General features: G+C 42.0%; 1 protein-coding gene across 3 annotated transcripts; it reads left to right on the top strand.

The window, feature by feature from the left end:
* The first annotated feature begins 951 nt into the window (after positions 1-951).
* LOC127578279 (aldo-keto reductase family 1 member B1-like) lies at positions 952-21,680 on the top strand. 3 transcript variants are annotated; one of them, XM_052030097.1, is made up of 12 exons: positions 953-1,092; positions 6,950-7,116; positions 7,250-7,305; positions 10,346-10,513; positions 10,807-10,923; positions 12,398-12,475; positions 12,702-12,821; positions 12,986-13,092; positions 14,948-15,029; positions 15,978-16,061; positions 16,407-16,489; positions 21,430-21,680. In XM_052030097.1, exons 4-12 carry the CDS (start codon positions 10,469-10,471, stop codon positions 21,458-21,460), a joined length of 747 nt encoding a protein of 248 aa, XP_051886057.1. In that variant the 5' UTR covers positions 953-1,092; positions 6,950-7,116; positions 7,250-7,305; positions 10,346-10,468; the 3' UTR covers positions 21,461-21,680. The 3 variants fall into 3 exon arrangements, with proteins under 3 accessions (XP_051886055.1, XP_051886057.1, XP_051886056.1); XM_052030096.1 differs by lacking the exon at positions 7,250-7,305; XM_052030095.1 differs by lacking the exons at positions 6,950-7,116; positions 7,250-7,305 and having other exon boundaries at positions 952-1,092.
* Positions 21,681-24,352: the final 2,672 nt, after the last annotated feature.

The raw sequence follows: 24,352 nt of genomic DNA, 5'->3' as shown, positions 1-24,352 counted from the left end.
GGAATACTGTCTACACGTCTCGCCTAAGGATATACTTGCCACAGGAGAAGATTGGTTACCTGGAATGGACAGCTTATTCATATCAGGACAAAGCAGACTGTGCCAGAGTACAGAAGCATGATATGCAATCTCATTAAAGCAATCAAAATTCTTACAGAACTTGGTAAGATAGATGAAGGGATGATTGGAGTGTCTTGGAACGGGGGACACTATCTCAATATGAAGGCTCGGCCATTCGGGACATGAAGGGGGAGAACAAGCCCCCACCCAAAGAATGAAATCTTTGGAATTCTCTGCCCGAGAAAGCCGTGGAAGTTCAGTCGTTGAGTATATTCAAGAAATACTTTCTCATTGCGTTGTTATTGGGAAATAAAGTGTGTATTTTGACAAGCCAAATGAATGTTTGGAATTCTCTGCCCGAGAAAGCCGTGGAAGTTCAGTCGTTGAGTATATTCAAGAAATACTTTCTCATTGCGTTGTTATTGGGAAATAAAGTGTGTATTTTGACAAGCCACATTGCAGCTTTCAGCAAGGAGTTCATGGTGCAGTTACATCTCCCTTGCACCGACCTTTTGTTTCTTTGCCTGTCCCTTTGGTGCCTTTTTGCCGCTCTTCCTAGCAACCTTTTATCCCTAATTTTTTTCCAGTCCTCATGAGAGGTTATCAGCATTATTTCATAATTCATGTTTTGCCCCCTCTCTGACTTACTGAGCGTTTGCAGCCTCTCCCTTCCTTCATATTCACCGTGTTGGCGGCGGGGGGTTTGGGCGGGGGAAGGAACAGGGGGGAGGGGCGTGCAGCGAGCCGATTTGAGCGACGGCGCCTGTGGGCCAATCAGAGCAAGGTTGGGCGTCAGAGGCGGGGGAAGAAGGAGCAGAGGGGGTGGGGATTGCTTTGAGCGACAGCGCCTGCGAGCCAATCAGAGGAGGGGATGGCTTCGGGGGGGGGGGGCGCGAGTTGTGCGTTCCATTTAAACCGAGGTGCCGGCAACGCAGTTGCTAGAACTTTCTGCCATCGTCTACCATGCCGGTCCCGACTCTTGTCCTCAACACCGGAGCTCACATGCCCGTTCTCGGGCTGGGGACCTGGAAAGTGAGTGAGGCCGCCGCCGCCTCTGTTGCTACCGTCGACCGCTCGATGGAGGGGCTCCGGCAGATGTTTAAACCTCACTGCGGCTTCGTGCGCTGCTCAGTGGGCTGCAAGGGGCCGGCGTGCTGCCCGCCTCTCGACGGGGTCCGAGGCCCGAGTGTGTGACCCGCGGGGGGGGCGGGAGTTGGCTCCTGTTGTCCACCGAGAGCTGAGATGAAGGGGTGGGGGGGGGGCGCGCACTTCAGCGGTGGTGGTGGGGGGGGGGGGAGAAAATGAGGGGTTGACGCATGCGAGGTGGGGGGGGCGCGCACTTCAGCGGTGGTGGTGGGGGGGGGAGAATGAGGGGTTGACGCATGCGAGGTGGGGGGGGGGGCTGCGCGCGTATCGGGCACGCGCCGGGCTGGGATAGCGGTTCTCTCGGGCGCGCGCTCGAGGCTGACGGGCGCGCGCGCTACTGGGGTGGGTGGAGGGGGGCCATGCAGTGAGGCTCGGGGAGGGAAGGGTGCTGCTGCTCCCACGGATGTGCGCCTCTGGGCTGGGTGGGGATATACCCCGCCTTTGGAAAAGAAACCGCCTTGAAAGGAGAGCAATTCCATAGTTGTGTGTGTAATATCTTTGTTCTGAAGCTTCAGATTGTCACGTTCTCCTTCGCCGTTGTCTGAAGAAACGTCCTGCGTCCGATGCGCACGTTTTAAACCATGGCAAATGCCCCCTTCTTCCCCACCCACTGCGCTGCACCCAGCAGACAATAAGTGTTGAGAAACAGAACAAAAAAAAAGTTTGGGGCAAGGGTTTGCGGGGTGTGAGTCATTTAGCTTTCATTGATGGGATTCAAATGTTGGGAAGGTATGGGTGCCTATGTTTAAGCCTCGAGGGAAGTTGTAGAAGTAGTGACACGATGCTTTGCAAACGAAGGGCATGAGCCTGGAATTTTCTGTACCGAGGATTTTCACAATTAGGCAAATGTGCCCATACAAAATTGAGCTTTTTATCTTTGTTCTATCAGCACTTGAATGTAAGCATCTGGTGGGGGGGGGGGTGATTGGAGTAAATACAAATAGGTATAGGAAGCCGTTGACTTTTTAGGCGATTGCTGCCCCTTTGTTATTAAATGATTTTTTTTAGTTATTTTCCTTTCCATTTATGGCACCTTCCCCCCCCCCCCAAAAAAAACTCTGAAAATAGGTATTTCCAATCCAACTGCAGTCTAAACAACTTGTGCCAGGGCTGCCTGGGAGATATTTTCTATGCAATGCTCCTTTTAGAACATAGTGGGGAAACCTGAAATAAATTTTCTCGTTAATGACCAAAATGGTGGTCACTTTTGGGACCACTGTTTTCCTGAGCACTGCTGGATCAGAATCCCTTTTGGGTAAGTCTTTTTACCCAACTTTCTTTTTCTTTGTCCTGGTACCTCAATCTGCTGAATTCTCTATTGCCAACCTGTGCCCCTTGTCACTTGATTGCAGTTGATGGCAGCCCCCTTGTCTATCTAAACAACACATTAGGTGTATAATGCCTACTTAGTTGCTGCAGTAGGAGGATCCCCACAGCAAAATAACTGTTGGCATTCTGTTGCTATGTTTATTCAGCACGGGTGCACAAGAATTTCTAAGCCAGCAAGTAGATGTGCTGCATTGCTAATGTATGACCAGTTTCTGATGGCCAGGAGTGTTTAATTATGGATCTAGTCTATTCAAAAAAAAGATACTTTTTTTTACTGTGCACTATCACTTTGACAGGAAATTCTGATATTGAGTTCAGTTGGCCAGACATAGCATTTTAAATAGGCATTTATGGAGAAGGTTAGCTACCAAAACTTAGTGTGGCGCTACCGTAGATGTGGATTCTCCTACCAATGTTGGTGTTGGCTGTGATATTGCAAGAGGTGGAAGTAGTCTTGATAATTTTGGGATGTAGGATTTAAGCCATGTGTTTGCTTTGAATAGTATTCTGGATAACCAGGGAGGGGGTGAACGATTGACCAGTACTACTTGCATAACAGCATATTAGTTTTGATTTTTAGAAATCTGAAATGGGTTCTAACATCTTCTGCTTCTATGAAGAGACCAACGTAGTTAACAGAACGACAGTAAGCCTGACACTAACTTTCTCTTCATGGATGCAGTCTGACCTGAGAATTTTCAGCATTTATTTTCATTGCAGCCATTTCGATGAACAGTTGGAAGAAATTCACTATATAACATCAGGCATGTAAGCAGTATGTGGAAAGAGTTAGATGTGATCAGTTCAGCATTATATAAGGGAAATAGCAAAGGATAAATCTTTCAGAACTCCAAATGCCACTTTGCCTAGTAATCCAATTACTAGTTTTCATGCTGTCTGTTGGTTGCCTGATCAAGTCTGCAATACTGCCAAATACAGACCCCACATTTCTCCCTTCAAAATACCACAGATCCTTCTTGTGACTGCTGGCTGCCACCTCACACAGCTTGCCCAGTGATAATTCTTGGGCTTAAGACAGGTAAGTGATAGTTGAACCCTTGGAGCCTGTATGCTGGCATTACTGGAACCTCTATCAGTTTTTCAAACAGCTTAATAACATTCTTTCTCATTGAGGTAGATGGAGTAGGAGCAACTTTCTCAGAGCTGTGGAAGGGTATGCATTGAACAAGGAGCAAATGCAAGGCAGGAAGAGATTGCATGGATAGAAGGGAAGCACTGAGGATGGAATAAATCTACAGTGGGTGTGAATGGGTGTATGCAAACAAGATGTGCATATTGACAATGTGAAGGGTTGTCAGTAGTAGGGAAAACACTGAAAACCATAAGAATTACAGCCATCAATGATTTGAGCAGTGAACAGTGGGTTCATAAAATGAAAATAGTGCTTGAATGATGTATTGGATTTCTTTTGAGGATGCATCTGCTAAAGTAGATGAGGGGAACTAGCAAATGTGGTGTATTTGATTTTTCAGGTTTTTTGATAAGGTCCCACATAAGGTGGCAAACAAAGTTGGAGCATGTTGGGGGGGCTAAAGTACTAGCATGGATTGAGTAGGTTAACAGACAGAAAAGCAATAAAAGGAAAATAAAGCACATGCTAGAAATCTGAAACAAACAGAAAATGCTGGAAAAACTCCGCAGATCCAGCAGCATCTGTGGAAAGTGAAATGGTTAATGCTTTGGGTCTGCAACCCTTTGTCAGAACTGTCTACAAATGCTGCCTGATCTGATGAGTTTGTCCAGTATTTTCTGATTTCTTTTGTGATGATAGTAATAAAAGGGTCCACCTTAAGCTGATGGGCTGTTAAAGTTCTTGATAGCATTTAAAACAGATTGAAAGATTTCTGGATACTAAAGGGATATGGGGGTACGGCAGGAAATTGCTGTTTGGGGCAGAAACCATGATATTGCTGAATGGCCTACACCTATTGCTTGCATGCATGGGTAGCATGAGCTTGCAGGTGTGGAGAGGATGAATGAGGAAAGGGATAATGGAGGAAGTGGTTTAAAACTTAAAAGGATGAGAGGGGATTTGAATTTTTTAACCTAGAGGGTGGTAGTGATGTGTAACACTGGCTGAACAGATGGTAGTGGGAGAGACTTGCTACATTAAAACTGATCAGTTGCTGGAATATGGAATTTAGATGGGTGGATCTTTGTCTATGGGCATAAGCAAGATTGGAATGGCTTTCTATTCCATAAGTTTCCTTAGGTACTGTATGGAGGGAGGATTGTTTGTTAGACACATTACAAGACAAATGCACAAATGAATGAATTGAAGAGGCAGGTGAAAGATGTGGATGGGAAAGTGGGTGTGGGAAAATGAAGGTACAAATAATTATGGAACCAATTTATGCTGGAAGGAAGAATTGAGCCTGTGCATGCAAGAAGTGTGAATGTGCAGAGAGGAATGTGCAAGTGGTGACAAATACTCTTGAAATGGGACAAAAGGTGTTAGAGCTACTAACAGAGCTGTACACAGAAGAATGCATGTTTGGTCACTCAACAATGGCAGGCATCTGAGAGTAGTGCTTATGAGTTTATAGAAAGACGAGCCTTCAAAGTTGAGGTGGAAGTGGACATTCGTACAGGAGAGAATGAAATCACTGTCTGCATCGAGGCAGGGTAGAGAGCAGATCTGCATGAGAAGTAGATTGTAGGTTTGGACTGGTGTGTGCACATAAGCACCAAAGCAAATTGGGATACAGGGGCTGGGACCAAGTTATAGGCACTTGTACTTTAAATAAATTATCAGAAGCTGCAGGTTAAACGCAGTGGGTTCCCAGCAATGCCACTGTAGTTGAAGCCATAATGAATTGCTCTAATTGTAGATGATGAAATTTCAAGACATGGTGGAGCGGTGGAGGAGAGAATGAATGGCTTTGGTGGTGGATGTGATGTTCTTTGAGGGGGCCATTGTCCTGGATGGTGTGGAGCATCTTGAATATTCACTTCCATTTGAATGAGCTGATTAAAAGGTGCTTGAATCACTGATTAGGTAGAGTCCTTGTGTTATATGAAAGGGAAATTGTGTTAAACAGATTGTAGTATTTTCAGTAAATGTATTTAAATTTCCAGGAATTTTTTGATAAGGCGCCAGGTAAAAGGTGTTATCCAAGATGAGGAAAATGTATTAACATGGTTAGAGATTTGGTTAACACTCTAGAGTAGAGCTAAGGAGAAATTCTAACAGTGACAAAAAGTAACTTGTGAGCAGCTGCAAGGATCAGTAATTGATCCTCAGTTATTTACTGTCTACATTACAATTGATCCTTTATCTTAATCATTAATGTATGCAAGTGTGCTGATGTAAAGCCTATGAGGAAGTGAGGAATAACACAGTTTACAAAAGGATACAGATGGGTAGGCAAGAATGTGGCAGAATTATTTTAATGTGAGGATTTTGAGGGAGTTGTTCACTCATCGCAGAATGGCCAATTTTTTAAAAGCGCTGCAGTTTTGTGAGACACAGGCCCTCGTCCAGTATAGCAAGCAATTAAATTGGAAAAGCTGGATAGCATATTGGTGCTATAATTGTAAAGGTTTTGGTGAAACCACAATGAAATTATTTTATGGTTTTTGCCTGGTTATCTCAGAATTGTATATTTAGCCTGGAAGCAGTGCAACAAAGGCTCACTAGATTTCCTGGGTTGAGAAGGCTGCTCTATGAGGAAATAGAGTGGAATTTTTCTAATCTCAGGAAATGCCAAGTGATTTCAAATAAACAGATTCTGAAGGAGCTTGTCAAGGTTGATTTTTGAGGAAATGCTTCCTATGGCTGGAATGGTTAAAACTTAGGACCATAGTCTCAAGATAAAGGATTGGATGTTTAGGACTGGAGTCAGATGAAAATTCTTCACTTAAGGATTGACTTTTTAATAAAAAAAAATTTCTGCCCTGGAGAGCTGTGGCTGCACAGTTGTTGAAACGATAAGGTCAATAAGTTCTTGATTTTGAGAGAGATGGGGATTGGATGGGAAAACTAGATATTTAGATGGTGGAGCAGGCTCAGGGTCTTCATCTACTCCTTTATACCCATTTAATGAATATTGCTACAGCTGCATTCATCCAGGCCAATAATATCACACATTTGAATTGGACTTCAGTTACTAAAAAGGTGTTGGGGAGTCAGGTGGTCACTTGCTAATCATAGGGTGCCCAACCTCTGAGCTAATCTTCTCCAGCCACAATAGATAACTGATGCCAGAGGTTGCCAAGGTAGTGACATTTCATGGAACTAAAGTGTTGCTATGGCTGGTCCAGACAAGTTTCTGGACCCTGCTGATGCTCAGCATGTTGAGGGGGGAATGCAGTAATGGTATTGCAGTTGAATTCATGGAGAGGTAGTCAGACTCTTGTATGGTACAAATCTTATTTGCCATTTATCACCCAGTGCTGTTTAGGTCTTGGTGGATGTGGGCATGGACCACTTCATTAGCTGAGGAATTATTAACGAACATCTTCACTTCTGACCTTATGAAGAGAATGTCATTGAGGCAGCTGAAGATGTCCTGGAGTTGAAATGATTGGCCTCCAACAATCAGAACCAGCTTCTTCCAGGTATGATTAGAGATTGAAGAGTTCACTCCTTCATTCCCACTGATGCAATTTTATTTGGACTCCTTGATGTTGCATTTGGTCAGTTGCATCTATGTATTATCTCTTGGAATTTGTTTTTTTTCCCCTGTATTAGGACCAAGATTGTAAATTAGTTCTGAAACTGGTGGACCTGATGGTGCAAAAGTATTGGTAAGCAAGTCGATTCCTGGAATGAAGGATTTGTCTTGTGAGGAATGATTACGCAGTTTGGGTCTATACTCGGAGGTGATCTTATTCTAAGGAGGTTAAGAGGTTAGATACTGAGAGGATGTTTCCTTTTATGGGAAAATTTAGAGTGAGTGGGAGCAATGTTTCAGAATAAACATGGCCAGCATTTAGAATGACGGTGAGGAGGAATCTCATCTGAGGATCATGAATCTTTGGAATTCTGCATTCCAGAGAGCAGTGAAGGCCAAGTTATTGGATACATTTAAGGCTGAGAAATGCAGATTTCTGGGGTCTGGTGGAATCAAGGGTTTTGGGGATTGGATGGCAAAGTGGAGTTCAAGTTAATATCAGGTCAGCCATGGAGTCATTGTCTTTATAAATTGTGGCATAGGCTTGAGGGCCATTTTGCCTACTGCTGCTGTTTCTTGTAGAATAGCGCTTGATAGCATTGTCAGTGAACTCTACTTAGGTAATGCTTTTGGTTGGCAACTATCAGTATTGTGCCTGTACTGAAGCCATTTGGCTCAAGGCAGGGCACATTTGCAGTACTGCTGATGAGAGAAGGTAGGACTGATTAGAGACAAAGGTGGGAAGATGTGGCTGGAAGCTGTGGAAGTGGGTGAGGTCCTCAATGAATACTCCCCTTCAGTATTCACCAAGGAGAGGGGCCTTGATGACGCTGAGGACAATGTTGGTAAGGTTAATGTAGATATCAAGAGGATGCGTTGGAGCTGTTAGAAAATATTAGGACAGATAAGTCCCCAGGGCCTGATAAGAGGAGAGGGAGGAGATTGCTGAACCGTTGACTAGGATCTTTGAGTCCTTGTCCACGGGAACGGTACCGGAGGATTGAAAATGTTGTCCCCTTATTCAAAAAAGGAAGTAGGGATAGTCCAGGGAATTATAGACCAGTGAGCCTTATGTCTGTGCTGGGCAAGCTGTTGGAAAAGATTCTTAGAGATAGGATCTATGGGCATTTAGAGAATCATGGTCTGATCAGGGACAGCCAGCATGGCTTTGTGAAGGGCAGATCATGTCTCAAGCCTGATAGGGTTCTTTGAGGAGATGACCAGGCAGATTGAGGGTAATGCAGTAGATGTGGTGTACGTGGATTTTAGTAAGGCATTCGACAAGGTTCCATATGGTAGGCTGCTTCAGAAGGTCAGAGGGCATGGTATCCAGGGAGACTTGGCCTTGTGCATTCAGAATTGGCTTGCCTGTAGAAAGCAGAGGGTTGTGGTGGAGGGAGTGCATTCAGATTGGAGGGCTGTGACTAGCAGTGTCCCACAAGGATCTGTTCTGGGACCTCTACTTTTTGTGATTTTTATTAATGACTTGGATGAGGGGGTAGAAGGGTGAGCTGGCAAATTTGCAGATGACAAAGGTTGGTGGTGTAGTGGATAGTATGGAGGACTGACAGATTGCAGGGGGACATTGATAGGATGCAGAGCTGGGCTGAAAAGTGGCAGATGGAGTTCAATCCAGAGAAGTGTGAGGTGGTACACTTTGGAAGGATAAACTCCAAGGCAGAGTACAAAATTAATGGCAGGATTCTAGGTAGTGTGGAGGAGCAGAGGGATCTGGGGGTTCATATCCACAGATCCCTGAAAGTTGCCTCACAGGTGGATGGGGTAGTTAAGAAAGCTTATGGGATGTTAGCTTTCATAAGTTGTGGGATTGAGTTTGAGCTGTGAAATAATGATGCAGCTTTACAAAACTCTGGTTAGACCACATTTGGAGTACTGTCCAGTTCTGGTCACTTCATTATAGGAAAGATGTGTTGGAAAGGGTGTAGAGGAGATTTACCAGGATGCTGCCTGGTTTAGAGAGTATGGATTATGAGGGGAGACTAAAGGAGCTAGGGTGTTACTCTTTGGAGAGGAAGAGGAGGATGAGAGGAGACATGATAGAGGTATACAAAATATTAAGAGGAATAGATAGAGTGGAGAGCTAGCACCTCTTTCCCAGGGCACTAATGCTCAATACAAGAGGGCATGGCTTTAAAGTAATGGGTGGGAAGTTCAAAGGCGATATCAGAGGGAGGTTTTTTACCCAGAGTGTGGTTGGGGCATGGAATGCGCTGCCTGGGGCGGTGGTGGAGGCAGGTACATTGGTCAAATTCAAGAGATTGCTAGATAAGCATATGGAGGAATTTAAGAGGGATATGTGGTAGGGAAGGGGTTAGATAGTCTTTGGTGAGGTTTAAAGGTACAATATTGTGGGCTGAAGGGCCTGTATTGTGCTGTACTTTTTATGATTCTGTGAACCTGTAGTCTTTGCTGTAACCAGTGTCCTTGGGTTTTTATTCATTTTATGGAATGTGGGTATCACTAGCAAAGCAACTTATTGCCTTTGATGGCAATGGTGCTCATCCACCATCTTGAGACACTGCAGTCGTTCTGGTGAGGTACATTAATAATTCTTTTGGCTAGAGAGTTCCAGGGTGTAGACCCAGTGACTATGAAGGAATGATATGTTTCCAGATTAGGATGGTGTACAAGAGGAACTTGGAGTTGGTGGTGTTCTCATCGCCTGCTGCCCTTGTTCTCCTTGGTGATAAAGATTGTGCTTTTGGGAGGTGTTGACGGAGTAGCCTAGGTGAATAACTGTATTTTGTGGATAGTCTGTAATTCTGTTCTGGTGGAGGGACTCCATGTCCAGAATGGTGCAGTCAAGTGGACTGCTCTGTCATGGATGCTGTCAAGCTTTCTGAGTGTAATTGTAGCTGTACTAATTCAGACAAGTGGAGAGGTTTCATTATGCCTCTGAATTGTGACTTGTGGGTGCAGGAAAGGCTTTTGTGTGTCGGGTGTCACTCATCATATACCCTGGTTTTTGATCTGTTCTGGTAGATCTCAGATAATCAATTCTGTGTAAAATAAAGGATGCTGGAATTTTTAAACATTTTTAAAGTTTTGCTGTTTTGAAATGCTTAATTTCAATTGACACTTATTTACATTTATGTTCCATATTGGCTTTGCCTTTCCATTTGAATATTTTGTTTACAAGCACTTGTGTTCAGTCTGAACCAGGTAAAGTGACTCAGGCAGTGAAAGAAGCCATTGACGCTGGTTATCGTCACATCGATTGTGCATTTGTATATGAAAATGAAAAAGAAGTGGGTGATGCTATTCAGGCGAAGATCATGGATAAAACTGTAAAGCGTGAAGATCTTTTCATTGTTAGCAAGGTAAAAGGGGTTTTGAATGTCTGGGTTTCTTTTCCTAAAACTGGATTTGGAGTGCAGCAAAATAGTACATCTATTTTGAGATGAAAAGGATGGAATTGATATTACAATTAAATGTTGGACCCTTTGACAACTCTTCAACTGTTTGCAAGGAATACTTGGCTAATTCCAAATTTTAAAAGAAAATTAGCCTATCTGGGAATGGATATGTATTTGGGAGAAGGGCAAAAGTATAATTTAACTTCAGCATAGCTGCAAAATCAATGACTAATGAGTAGTTTCTGTTTTCCTGTTAGCTGTGGTGTACCTTTCATGCAAAGGATATGGTAAAGGATGCCTGTTCTCAAACCTTACGTGACCTGAAACTGGATTATGTGGATCTGTACCTTATTCACTGGCCTATGGGATTCAAGGTAAAGGGTTTTCTAATTTGTACTGCTTTTTGAGTCAACTTACTTGCACCTTCAGATAGCCAAACATTCAGTGGGTTGCTCAAAAATGAGTGTTAGTTGTGGGTGTCAGATACTTGGTTATTTTAACTTGTTCAGTATAGCTTGTGAGAAACCTGAGCCAACAGAATTGCATAGAAATGGCTGATGGGCAAATTGTTAGGTAGTAGCTGGGCCTTGCTGGAACATGAAACAGTACAGCACAAGAACTGGCCCTTCAGCCCAGCATGTTTGCACCAACCATGATGCCAATCTAAATTAATCCCTAATCTAACATATGTGGTCTGTATTCCTCTCTTCCCTGCCATTTCATGTGTTTGTCTAAATGCCTCTTAAATGTTACTATCATATCTGCTTCTACCACTTCCCCTGGTAGCATGTTCCAGGCGGCTACCACTCTGTTTTTGTTTCAAAAATATTTGCCTCTCAAATCTCTAAACCTTCCCTCTCTCTCTCCTCTTCTTGTATTTTATATTTCCACCCTGAGGGAAAAGTCTATCTAGTATATCTATGCCTCTCATAATTTTATACATTTCTCAGCCTGGACCCTCAGTGACACTCCAGGGAAAACAATCCAGGTTTGTCTAACTTCTCCTTTATAACCACTGTGCTCCAATCCATGCAATATCCTGGTGAACCTGTTCTGTGCCCTCTCAAGCTTTCATGCCCTTCCTATAGTGTGGCAGCCAGAAATGCCCACAAAACTCCAAATGTGGCCTGGTCAATGTTTCATACACTGCAACATGATTTCCCAACTTTTATGCACAATGCCCTGATTGAAAGATTACCATGCTGTACACTGTCTTTACCACCCTATCCACTTGCATTGCCACTTTCAGGGAGCTAGGAACTTCTGGGTACACTTGCAAAACTGAGCTGTTGAAACCGTGAGTACCTAGCTATTGGGTTATAATGGAGCTCAATATACTGAAGGCAGAATTTAAGTTTTGTTGAACCATTTAGAGCTGCCAGTTTGATTCCCACCTGATGATCTTGAGGTGTGGGTTTATTAAACAACAAGGTGATTTATAATGGCCACTCTGAAGATTAAGAGATGGGTAACACCTAATGGTGGGGGGGAAAGTATTAAAAGAGAAAGGTGTTGGGATGACACAGGTGTTGGATACAATGGAAAGCTGTGGAACACCATCTAGGACAACATTAGGTGGCATGTTGTTAAAGGATATCTGAAGAAATGGGATCCCTGCCCTTGCAAGTCAGTGTGCCTTTACCTGAGTTATGTCAAGGGATATGTACTGGGAATGTAATTTGATGTCTTGCACAGGAAGTATGTTGTGTGTAAATATAAATGAAAGCAAATAAAAGAGCTTGCAAACAACTCAAATTTCAACATGCATTAACCCACAGGTGTACCTCCTTTCTCAGTAATTTGTCATCTTTTTAGCTCTTGTTCTTAAAGTAAACTATTTCTTTTTAGTCAGGCACAGTGAATCTTCCTCTTGATGAGAACAAGATGGTAATACCAAGCGACACAAGTTTTGTTGACACTTGGGAAGTGAGTTTGCTTTACACTCTTATTTTCCTCTTAAAATATAACTGAAGAATTTGTAAACTTAACCATTACTAGATTTATCTGTATCCAAGTTTCTTCCTTAAAGCCCCTGCTGTTAAACTGCTCCATTGACTTCAGTTGCTTAAAGTGGTGTTATTCTGGATAGCCTTCATGTTCTAAAACTTAATATTTACCTGACTTAATTATTAGCATAATTTTCCCTTCACAGGCAATGGAAGAATTGGTTGACCTAAAAATGGCTAAAGCTATAGGATTGTCCAATTTTAATCGTGAGCAGATTGAGCGTATCCTAAAAGTAACTTTGAAGCACAAACCAGCTGTCAACCAGGTAATGCATTGATTTTTTTTATTATTCTTAAATTTTGGCATCCTAGAACTTCACTGTTATTTTCTGGATGGTATTTAGTGATACATTATCTTTTTCTGTGACAATCTCTCACCAACATTGAAGTTAATGATGGTTTTACTTATTGGTTTTGTTTGCTTTAATAGATTGAGTGCCACCCTTATCTGACTCAAGAAGATCTGGTCTCCTATTGCATTTCTAAAAATATCGTTGTGACCGCCTATAGTCCACTGGGATCTCCAGATAGACCATGGTACCTGACATAATTCATTAACTTGGTCCTATTTTAGTACAAGAGAAGTTGCTATTATAGTTGAATAATGTATTTTTTAAAAAATACATTTATGAACATGTTGTCCGTTGTAAATCTTGATCTAGATTTGTAATGTATTTCCAATGTAAACCGGCAAATTTCTCCACAAAGAAGCATTGCGCTGCAAAGCTCTGTATCCTGAGAACACATAGCAGAGAGGTCATTGCCTTTCTTAATTATATTAAGTTTGGATTAATAATTATTACTGTTCCCCATGTGTCCACCTGACTAGCCTCATTTCCAGATCCAGCCATGTCTCCCTCCTTGCTAGGTCAAAATGTACATCAAGAAGAATATTACTGATCTCTTGCAAAAATTGTTCCCCTGCTTTGCCCTTATTACTCTAATCAAATTTGGAGTAATTTGATCCTTGATTTTTACCATGCTGCAGTTTTTAATGCTCTAATTTCCCTTGATTTGTTCCTCTATCTCCCTTTCACTATTTGGTGGCTTATAGAATGCATCGATCATGTGATAACACTTTTGGTTATTTTCATAAGAACATAAGATGAGAAATAGATGACTTGTTCCATTGACCCTACTTGAATAAATTCTGTACTTGACTGCTCAAAGATTGCCTCTCTCCCATGCTAAAAGAACTTCCTTAATCTGTACTGCAATATCACTTTTTTCCCCTCCTTTTTTTCTGAACATGTACCCTAATCTAATTAAGTACAAAAGCATTGCTCCCGGCCTTGACAGCTGCAAACCTTGTTCCAAAAAACTCTCCCTCTTTAAGTCTAACATGTCAGTAGCTATGCATTAACCTACCTTTTTCTTTCTTTGCTCACTGGTGCATGATGGTGAGAGTAATCTAAAGATTACTGACTTTGAGATCCTCTAACTTTTCCCAAGCTGCCTCCATGCCAAGCTTCTACAAATCCAATTGTAGGATCTGCTGTCTCCATGCCACTTGTACCAGCATGTATCATGTTTCTGGCTTATTCCCCTCTCCTGAAGAATACTCTACTCTCCATGATGTCTTTTATCCTGGCACCAGGGAGACAATTTGCCATCCATGACTGTGTTGGCATTGTAGAAACATCTTGAATTGCACTTCCTTTGACAGCTTATTTCATCAACTCTGCTATTTTTTCCCCTATTTCCATCCCTTCCTCTCTCAGCCCTTGTGCATAAAGTATTCTTTCAATGTGTTATCACACCATCTATCTAATACTGTACATTAGTTTGAGTGGCCAAAGATACTTGTGCTTCCTAACTTCCAGATGGCCATATTCTGAGTGTTCTCAGATTTTGTGACAGCCACCTTCTGGAACATGTGCGTCAGGAAAGTTTTCTTTCCTCGTGCTCAGTAGTAACTCCAGCACAGATGTGAGTGCAAGTAATTACATTTATTTTAAGGATGGATGAATTTTGGGACAATGGAGAATTGGGGGTTATGGGGATCATGCAGAAGAGTGGAGTTGATAACAATCTGGTTGTCGGTGAGTGGTGGAGCAGGCTTAAAGGACCATTTGCCTTGCTACTGTTATGTTCTTGTAGAAAGATTGGGGATTCTGAATTTAGTTTACAAGATAATGATTTATGCTGGATGTACATCCATTAACGCAATGGATAAGGGAACAAGAGGACCTCTGAACCAAAATGAGTATGAAGCACCTTCATCAAAAAGCTGTATTGCAGTCAGTGAATGAAACAATAATTAAACTCATGATTGGCAAGAAATCACATTTTATAGCATTAAAAAAAAATCTACACTGAAATTGTGCAGCTAAGATTTCTTATTCCTAGGAGCTCTTGCACAAATAATTCCATTTCCTTTCATTGATTCCAGGGCAAAGCCAGGTGAACCCAACCTCCTTGAGGATCCTAAGCTGCAGGAAATAGCACAACGCCACAGGAAATCCTCGGCACAAGTAGGGGCTTCTCTTGTCAAATCTGTGTAGCAGTGTCAGATTCTAGTTTTGGGTTCACTAGCCATAGTTGGACCCTACATACATCATTTTCTTACTTATTTCAAATCTTTGTAAGGTATTTTGTTTTGTATTTGCTCTGCTACTTTGTGCTTGGCTCATAATATAACCTGCAAAGGTACAAAATGGAAATACCTTGATTTTTTTTTAAAATGCTCCTTATGATTCATCTATAGATACTATAATTCAAAATATCTCATTCTGCTCAGTCCACTAAAGAACAAGGTGGTTTGACAGACTAAATCCTCCCTCCAGCACCCAAACTATTGGTGTGAATGATTCATTTAAAAATCTTAAGAATGGATTTCAATTCTTTCCTATTAACTTGGCATGTAACTTCTATTCCTCTATGGAAGCTACCAGCTTGTCTGCTATGCTGGCAGTTCTGGTGTTCTGGGCCAGAGAGGTAGGCTCAGTCCCATCAGTTGTCAATGTGCTCAGGACCTTGACTAAAGTTGCCTTTTGCCAGAGGGATGTTAATGCACCTTCCCATATATTGTGACGTTAACGCTGCCTTTGTTGTTCGTGATATGTCTGTTAAATTGTGTCCTCCTATCTGAAAGGGATTTTGGGACTGATGACATATTTTCAGAGTTCATGTGTACAGACCCTCTCATTAAGGGGGGAAAAAAAGCTCCAATGTGGCAGCTCAGCAGCCTCTTGCGACAGGCCAGATTCCTTTAATGGAACAAATCTTCAGGATTTGCTACAGTCATTTCCCCATCTGGAATCTCACTTCTGCATATAAATCACATTGTAGGTGGTGGTGGTGGGGGGTTCTAACAAATCAGGCAAGGGAACTTGCCCTGCACTTAGCAGCAAGTCTCCAAATAGTCATTGTAATATTATACAACAGGGGATTGGTTCTCACCATTTGGGATTTTGTTTCAGGTGTTAATCCGGTTCCAGATTCAAAGAGGACTAATTGTAATTCCAAAATCTGTCACTCCTGACCGAATTAAGGAAAACTTCCAGGTATGTGAGATTTGGTGAGGGGATATGGGGAGGAGTCCAGAGTGGGAGCCATTGCACCAGCCCCTACTTAAAAATTTCTGTATTAGTCCCAATTGCAGAGTGGGGCGGGGTGGTGGTGGTGGGGTAGAAAAGATTTAAATGTATAATAGTAATCTTGAGCTACCTGGGGATCTTTGTATTTGAAGTTCAGGTGCTGTGGTTACTTTTCAGCTCTATGCTATATCCCAGCTTCCTGTTTCTGAATTAAGTGCTCATGAAAAAATCCTTTCCACTTGCTCTCATACAAGGCATTTCAACACATCCATTGATTTGATTTCACTTTCTAAATATGTGTTTGTGTTACAGGTGTTTGATTTTCAGTTGAGTGATGAGGAGATGAACACCATCTTCTCTTTCAACAGAAACTGGCGATGCTGTGCAGTGCCTTGGTGAGTTGTGTGAATGCCTGCATGTGTGGTGCATTTGTGTTCATTCAAGCCATCCTGCCAAAGTAAAGAAAGTTGAGCATCACTTTCCCAATATTACCATATACACTATTTTATCATTGACAAGCCATCTAACTTGGCTTTGGAAGAAGGAAATGTGCTGTTGTGCCCTGCTTGGCTTATCTGGATCCAGACCCAGATCAATGTGGTCAACTCTGATCTACCTGCTGAAATTATGTATTTTCAAGGCCAATAAGGATGGTTAATAAGACCTGATTTCTCCACTGGTGCCACATCCAATGAAAGAATATGTAATAAGGGAAAGTGCATTACTTCCCTGAGGGTCCCCTGCTGGTGCCAGGCTGGCCTGGTAATATCAATCCTTAAAACCTACCTGACAATTCTTCTATATTCCTGAATCTTGAGTCTTCTCTTTACTGGCCTTTGCATACCTTTTGGTATTTCATTTTTACTTGCATAGTTGTTTTATTTTAGTGCTCAACTATTCCTGGCCTCATTAGAGAACTTTTCCACCAGTTTTTTTTTACTGCTGTGCATCTTTTTTGAAAAGCTGCTTCTCACCAACACCTTGCTGTTCTCATGGAAAGCACTGACCTGTGGATGTCAAAATTCTGATGCACACAATGGGTCATTTAAACTGTTGTAGCATGGCTTTGACTGTTTCAGTTGTAAGTATGCTGCAAATTACAGTTGAATAATTGAATGGGCAATAAGTTCTGCCATGAGTTACCAGACCTCTACTTTCCTCAACCATTTCTTTAGCTACATGTGATGAATTGGAATTGTGTTGGAATACTCTCCACTCTTCCAGATGAAGTTATAATGACCTTCTGGAAAATAAACACCAATCCAGCAGGTATCAGCCTGTTCTGAGAGCTTCTACCAATTTGATACCCTGCCATGTTCACTCCAACTATAATGAGGCTTCTGTAACAAGATGCATGTCATAGGTTTGAAGTACCACCTAGCAAGACACTGACAGCTGATGAAATGTGGGTAGCAGGTGAATGGAACTTGGGGAAAGATCTGTGGAATGTTGGATAATCAAGTTCAAGCAGGTTGTAATGATGGGAACAGATTTTAGTGAAGGTTGTACGTGACTAGAGCCTGGTTGAGGCAGATGAGCTGAGACACTAGTGGCTTTGGGTGGGGTTTTAGAGGTTAGTTATGGTGTGTATATGCTGGCTGAATCTAACCTTGGGATCAAGTATGATACCAAGTTTGTGAACAAGCTGGTTCAGTGCTTGTTTTGGTGAGAATCATGGTGGTGGAAGTTTAGGAATGGATTTGGACAGGAACCAAAAATGGTGACTTTGTTCTTGCAGGTAATTAGCTGGAGAATTGTACTCATTCAGTACTTGTATTTTGGCAAACAATGGAAGGTTTGAGATGGTGGAGAAATAGAACTGCATCATCAATGTGGAAACTGCTGCTGATTTTTTGTTTTGATGTGGCTGAGGAAATGGGGTTTAAAAAGTAGAAATCAATGTTCTACGTGGGAGCAAGAAGATGACAGGTTTCTGCCTGTACTCTGGTCATGACTGGACAAATAAGAATGGAAATGGATGAATGTGATTCTCCTGCTATCAGATGATGTTAATCATGTGATGTGTGGTTTAATGAGTTCACCTTCAAGGACATTTAGGGACAGAAGCTGGCATTTGTTGCAACACCTATATTTCACGAACAAAAGAATGCTGCCTCAACTGTTGAGTGCTTCCAGCAATTTTATTTTTATCCAGTTTAGTTCTGGTACCATTATTTTAATCCTATAAACAGGTGGTGCCAAAACACAATCCCAGACACTGCTGTGAATTCTAAACTGTGAGAAACTGCCCTTAACTTTAATGATCCTTTTACTGAACAGTTATTGATGTAATCTGGCACTCTCTCCATAATTTAATATCCTTTTAAGCTCTCCTCTTTCATGGAATGGGGGTGTTGCTGCCATTTGTTTATACATAATTGCCCTGAAAAGGTGGTTCAAGTCTCCAATGCTGTTTTTAAGTAGTTGCAGGATTTTGATACTTCAGTGAAATAGTAATGTTTCTTCAGAGCAAGATAGTAGACTGGGAAGGGAGTTTGTAGACAATGGGGATGTGCCCATTGTCCAGGTCCATCTAAATTGCTGAAGTCACCTGTTTGGAAGGTGCTGGCAAAGAAATCTTGGTATATTGAGTGTATGTAATTAATGCATATTCCATCAATTGGTATGTGCAGTTGATGGTTAATTGGGTGTCAGTTAAATGGAGTGATATTTGTCCCTGCTGATCATGAATGTATACCTGAGCTGCATTCATTCCAGCAAAGTGTTCTATTGCACTCTAAAATTTAGCCTGTAGATAGTGGAAAAATGAGTCAGTTCCCTGTTAGGGGTTCTCCAGTCTCTGACTTGTATTTGCAGCTATACTTTTTAATGTAGTTGGTCTATTTAAATACTGGCCCCTCTTTTGACTGTACAGAGGGAAGGTCATTGATAAAGTCCCAGACATCATAAAGCCTTAAGTCTTGGATAATTGGTCCCCAAAATACACATCTTTTGTCCAAGCTGGGACTACCAACTAGTGTTGTGGATGTATTGGGGCATTTGTTTTTTGCTTGGCTAGATCTCAAAGTTGCCACTGCAAGAATGGCTTTGGGAAGATATGACATATCTGAAGCACAATGTTGAACTTGCCAGTCTGTAATTACCTGGCTTATTCTTGCTGCCCTCAAATCAAGGAAAATTTGAAAATTTCTCTTGCCATCCCATTGCAGCCTGGAGTACATTTCATCAAGCCCTAGGGATTTAGCACCTTGAATCCCACTTGCATTCTCTAACTACAATGCCCTTCTCCATAGTGAATACAGATGAGAAGTAATCATTTAAAACCTCACCTATATCTCCTGGCTATTGTCTCTACTCTTCCCTGATTATCCTCTGCTTAAAATACTTTGAGATTTTTTTCTTTAATCTTGACTAACTTGTGTTCCCTTATCCTCAATTCTTTCAGTACACAGTATATATTTTGTATACTTTTGTGGGACCTCTGTTTTCAGTTCTTAGTACCTGCCAAGCTTAAAACCTCACTTGGTTCATTTGGGGGAAGGGCATTTGGGTTCATGTGACTCTGGACTGATCAATGTGGCTTCCTTGGTCCATTTGGGGGAAGGACATTAAATGTCATTATTGCCAGCAGTGTATCCTGTGAATGAATAAATCCAGACCATCTCCAGCCCAACCCCATGTCCCATCCAATGAGATGATAGGATGAAGGAGACCTTATGGGTAGAGTGGTAGTCACCACCTGCTGGAAGGAACACTTTGAAGAATGTCTGAACCAAGGCTCTCATTGACCTGGGTGACCTTGACTCCCATCCTGTAGCCTAATTGTCCAGTCCAGTCTTGTCTCCATCCCAGATTTAACAGGAAGTTGAGAACGCCATAAGTCAACTGAAATGAGGCTTCTAGAGCAGTGGGTGTTCCTACTGAGGTTCTAAAACTTGGTAGGGAGAAACTTTAGACACATTCACAGCCTTGTTTTCCAAGTGATCTACATTTGCACTTTAGGATGGAAATGAGTGAGCTGTTGTCAGTTGCCCTGTTCCTCCTTCACTTTGATAATAGCTTCTTGCCAGAAGATTAATTTGCACTAAATTGATGTGTACAAATTACATTGTCAAAAAGGTTGAAGCCTGACTATTCCAGTATTAAGTATCTCTTTAACATAACTGCTTTCATTATTACCATTTAACCTCTGATACTAAAAATTATCTTGTATACTGATGGCCTTTCTGATCTGTTTTGTATTTTGAATTCAATATTTTAACTGCAGTTTTCTTGATTCTGATTGTACCTTGTGCATTCCTTTTGATAATGACATGCATTTACTTATCCAGTTCACAATTCTTGCCTTTCCCCTGCCACTTTGCTTTTGGCTGCATGGCTGAAAGGAAGATTGTTTGCCCAAGTCAATAGAACGTATGGGAAAGTAAAAGCTCAACATTAGAGCAAGTGCCCCTCCATAAGTGAATTGCAGAGGATTTTCAGACCCTTATTGTCCTAACTTTCAGTCCCTTAAATGCTTCCAACTCAAATTTAATTATAACTAGAAAAGTAGATGTCCAAATATAACAGTACAGAATTGTGATATAAAAAAAGGAAATGCAGAACTCTGAGCAGTTTGACTGAAATCTGCAAAATAAATTCTGCCATGTTCATTAGCATTCTGACAGTAACATTTACCAACAATTTTAACATAACCCTTTCAAAAAATTGCACTGGTGAGATTATAAAAGTTAACTGTGGTTTTAATTGTATTGAAATACAATGGGATATCAATAATTTGGAACAGTGCACAAAGAAAGTGCTTTTCCTTGGTAAGTGTTTGGGGATGTTGTTGGAGGAAGGGTAGGGATGTGGCCAGTGGGGTGTGCAGTGAATCAAATAGAGGCCTGGCTTTCAATCAAAATAACTGAGTGTAGACGCCACCTCCCAGAGAAGTCAAGCCACTGCATCTCCCTCCACATCTGTTTGCCTCTTCCACCTCTGCCCCTCACTGGCCTTCCAGGCTTCTCTCTAAAGTACTGCTGCTGCTTCCCAGCAGCCAGGACTGAGGCCTGTTACCTCTTTTGGGGGGGGGGGGGAGGAGGGAGGAGGGGGTCAGGAGTAGCGACTTTCTGAAGTTGGGCCTCCCAACCACATTTGGTGTGGGGTGGGGATTAGGTGGTGTAAACAGCAGTTGGCTGGAGTTTCTGTTTGGGAGGTGTCAGACCTAGTGTTGGCTCTCAGTAGTGCCTAGCCCTGAGGTAAGGGAGTGGCACCAAGAGTTTCTTTATGGCTAGAAGTGCAAAGTTTAGCAAATTCATAGTCAAACCATGTAACTTGGCAGGTGTGGCCTTTTATTTGCTCTTAAAGTGGAATCTCTAACTTTATTTTTTAGGTGTGTTAAGCACAAGGACTATCCATTTTGAGATTGCAGACTAAAGCTGTGCTTCAAATGGAACAAGCTGTTCATCTAGCTGAAAACTTGTGGCTCTCCTCTCTATAGGCTTGAACAGCAGAATTAATGTGATGTTTTTAAAACAAACATTCATGTTTTCTTAACTATATGGTGATGTGCTTTAGTAGCAATGTGACTTTTTGATTGTATCAATGATGCAAATAAACATTCTAGAGAAGGGTAATTTTCCACTCTTGCTGGGATGCCTCCATTTTCTTGCTGTGTAAATCTAGCAACAATTTCCTGCTCTTAGCACCAGTTTGGAAAAACTACACCTCTTAAAGTTGAAGCTAAACCATGAATGGCAGTAATGACTGTCCTGACCTGCTCAGCTATCCTTGTGAATAAGAGTAATAATAGATGGAGATGTGAAAGATAACTCAATTGAGTTTGTCATTAATAACTACTCTCAACAGTATGCTGCCCCACATTACTGGGCTAATAATTCAGAGGCCTGCGTATATAATTCCAAATAAATAGAGTAAAACTGCATTTAGTTAGCTGCTGAAATTAAATAAAGCAAAGATAAAAATCACTACTAATGCTGACTGTAACTACTGGGTTTTCAGGGGGGTGGGGGGAATTTGTTTTCTAAAATCCTGTTTAGAAGGAAATCTGCTGACCTTGCCTAGGGTTGGCCTATGCAGGACCAGGATCTGAACAATGGGTAATTTTTATACCCTGTGAAATTGTTACTCTGAAAGCTGGAATTAATTTTCTTATCAGCTGGTATCAAGCTAAGCATTTTTTTTACAAAAAGACAGGCACACTCAGCCCTGTCAACTTTGTATACTCCTGTTCAACATGTGGGGGGGAGGGGGAGAAACTCATTGCATCAGTTCAAAAAGGAGCAAACTGATGAATCAGTAATCTATTGAACATTACTTGGAAGAAAGCAATAACAGTGTGACTGGGAAGCTTAAGTGTCCATGAAGGCTGAATCAGTACCACTATTACTGATCCTGAGTAGAGTTGTACAGCAAAGAAACGGGTGCTTTGGCCCAACATGTCCATGCAGATGTTTTTGCCCATTCTGTATCATATATCTTGCATTTTTAAGTGTCTGTCTGTTATGAAACAGATTCTAGGTCTTGAAGGGCAAGGACTCTGAATGCAGTCTTGGAGGTAAATGATTTATTTACGAAGCGCAGGGAAAAGGTAATGGGAAAAGCACACCAGTGATGGTGAGTGTGGGAAAATCGCAACAAGGGTAAAATGCGCGTGCGCGCGCACAACGGTACAGACAATCAAGGAAAAACAATACGCTACCTGCCACTCAATGCAGGCATGGCTCTATGCAACTGGGAATACTAACTTAGAACGCTGCTAGCCCTGTTGAAGTGCACACCTTACCAACTGTCTCTCCAGCATCGTTCCACGGTTCCTCGGAGCAAACAAAGAACAAACCATGCATGTGGCACTCTATAATAGTGCTGGAGGGCTGGGGTGTCCAGCCCAGGTAGTTCAAAAAGGCCAAATGCCTGAGGCCATGTACAAAGGTGCTTAAAGGGGCCAATGGTCAGGTGTGCATTGATGGGTGGGGCGGAGCCAAACCTTGATTGATAGTGATGTGTCTTCCGACCAGGTAGGGGCAGTGTTGTCACGTGACAGCCACGACCCTCCACAATACATTGTCTAAATGTCTTTAAATGGAGTGCTTGTATTTGACGCCACATTCTCTCGCAGCAAGTTCCAGATATCAACCATTCTCTGTGTTTAAAAGATCACTTTTAAACCTCCTTCCTCTTACCTTAAATCTCTTGTTACCCTTACTATGGGAAATAGATTCTAACTATCCATCTATGTATCTTATAACTTTATATACCTCCATCAGGTCACCTTCCCCCCACCGCCTCCTTTGCTCCAGGAAAAACAAGCCCAGCCTATCCAATCTCTCCCCATAACTAAAGTTCTCCAATTCAAGCAACGTCCTGGACATCCTAGGGAATCGCCGCTCTCCAGCACAGTCACATTGTTCCTATCATGTGGTGACCAGAATTGCACACGTGCAGTCCAACCAGTGTTTTGCAAGGTTGCAACATAACATCCCAACTTTTATATTCTATACCCTGTCCTCTGAAGGCAAGCATGCCATATGCCTTCTTCACCACCTTATATACCTGTGTTGCCACTTTCAGGGAACTATGGACTTGAATTCCATGGTCCCTCTGTTCATCTGCATTCCTTAGTATCCTACCATTTACTATATATGTCCTCCCCCTACTTGACATCCCAAAATGTATCACCATGCACTTGGGATTAAATTCCACCTGCCAACATTCTGCACAACTTTACATCTGATCTAGATCCTGCTGTAGCCTTGGACAACCTTCCTCACAACCCACAGCACCTCCAACTTTAGTCATTTGCAATTTTACCAATCATACCTCCTACATTCACATCCAATTCATTAATATATATCACAAACAAGGGTCCCAGCATTGAGCCCTACAGCTCACCACTGGTCACAGATTTTCAATCAGAAAAGCATTCTTCCGTCACTACCCTCTGCCTCCAATAGTTGAGGACTCCCAAGCCAGGAATAACACCAAATATATCTAAGAGTAAGTTGATGAACTGTTGAAGACACAATACAGGATTAAAGCCAAATCAATAAACAAAAGCAGTATGTAGTAGATATCTCAATAATCAAATGGTTAAATCAAAAGTCTGTATCCTTGCCACATCCAGTTGTAAATTGTGGTGGGCATTTAACCAACAGGAGGTGGAGTCTCAATGAACTTAATCATCATGATGGGACTGTCTTAAATCATTATTCTATTGATACAAAGATGGCAGTGGGACACAATAGTTTTGCATCAAAGCTTGTGCTTCACAGCTAGTTAGGCTTCCAGGCAAGCTG

The sequence above is a fragment of the Pristis pectinata genome, chromosome 15 (assembly GCF_009764475.1).
Source record: "Pristis pectinata isolate sPriPec2 chromosome 15, sPriPec2.1.pri, whole genome shotgun sequence".
NCBI lineage: Eukaryota > Metazoa > Chordata > Chondrichthyes > Rhinopristiformes > Pristidae > Pristis > Pristis pectinata.
The sequence above is the reverse complement of the archived record's forward strand: the minus strand, read 5'-3'. Positions and strand labels throughout refer to the sequence as shown.

Coding starts and splice junctions, on each gene's coding strand:
- LOC127578279 (XM_052030095.1), top strand. CDS start 1,024: ATGCCGGTCCCGACTCTTGTCCTCAACACCGGAGCTCACATGCCCGTT. Junction 13,093..14,947: donor GGATCTCCAGATAGACCATG/GTACCTGACATA, acceptor CATTGATTCCAG/GGCAAAGCCAGGTGAACCCA. Junction 16,490..21,429: donor CGATGCTGTGCAGTGCCTTG/GTGAGTTGTGTG, acceptor TTTATTTTTTAG/GTGTGTTAAGCACAAGGACT.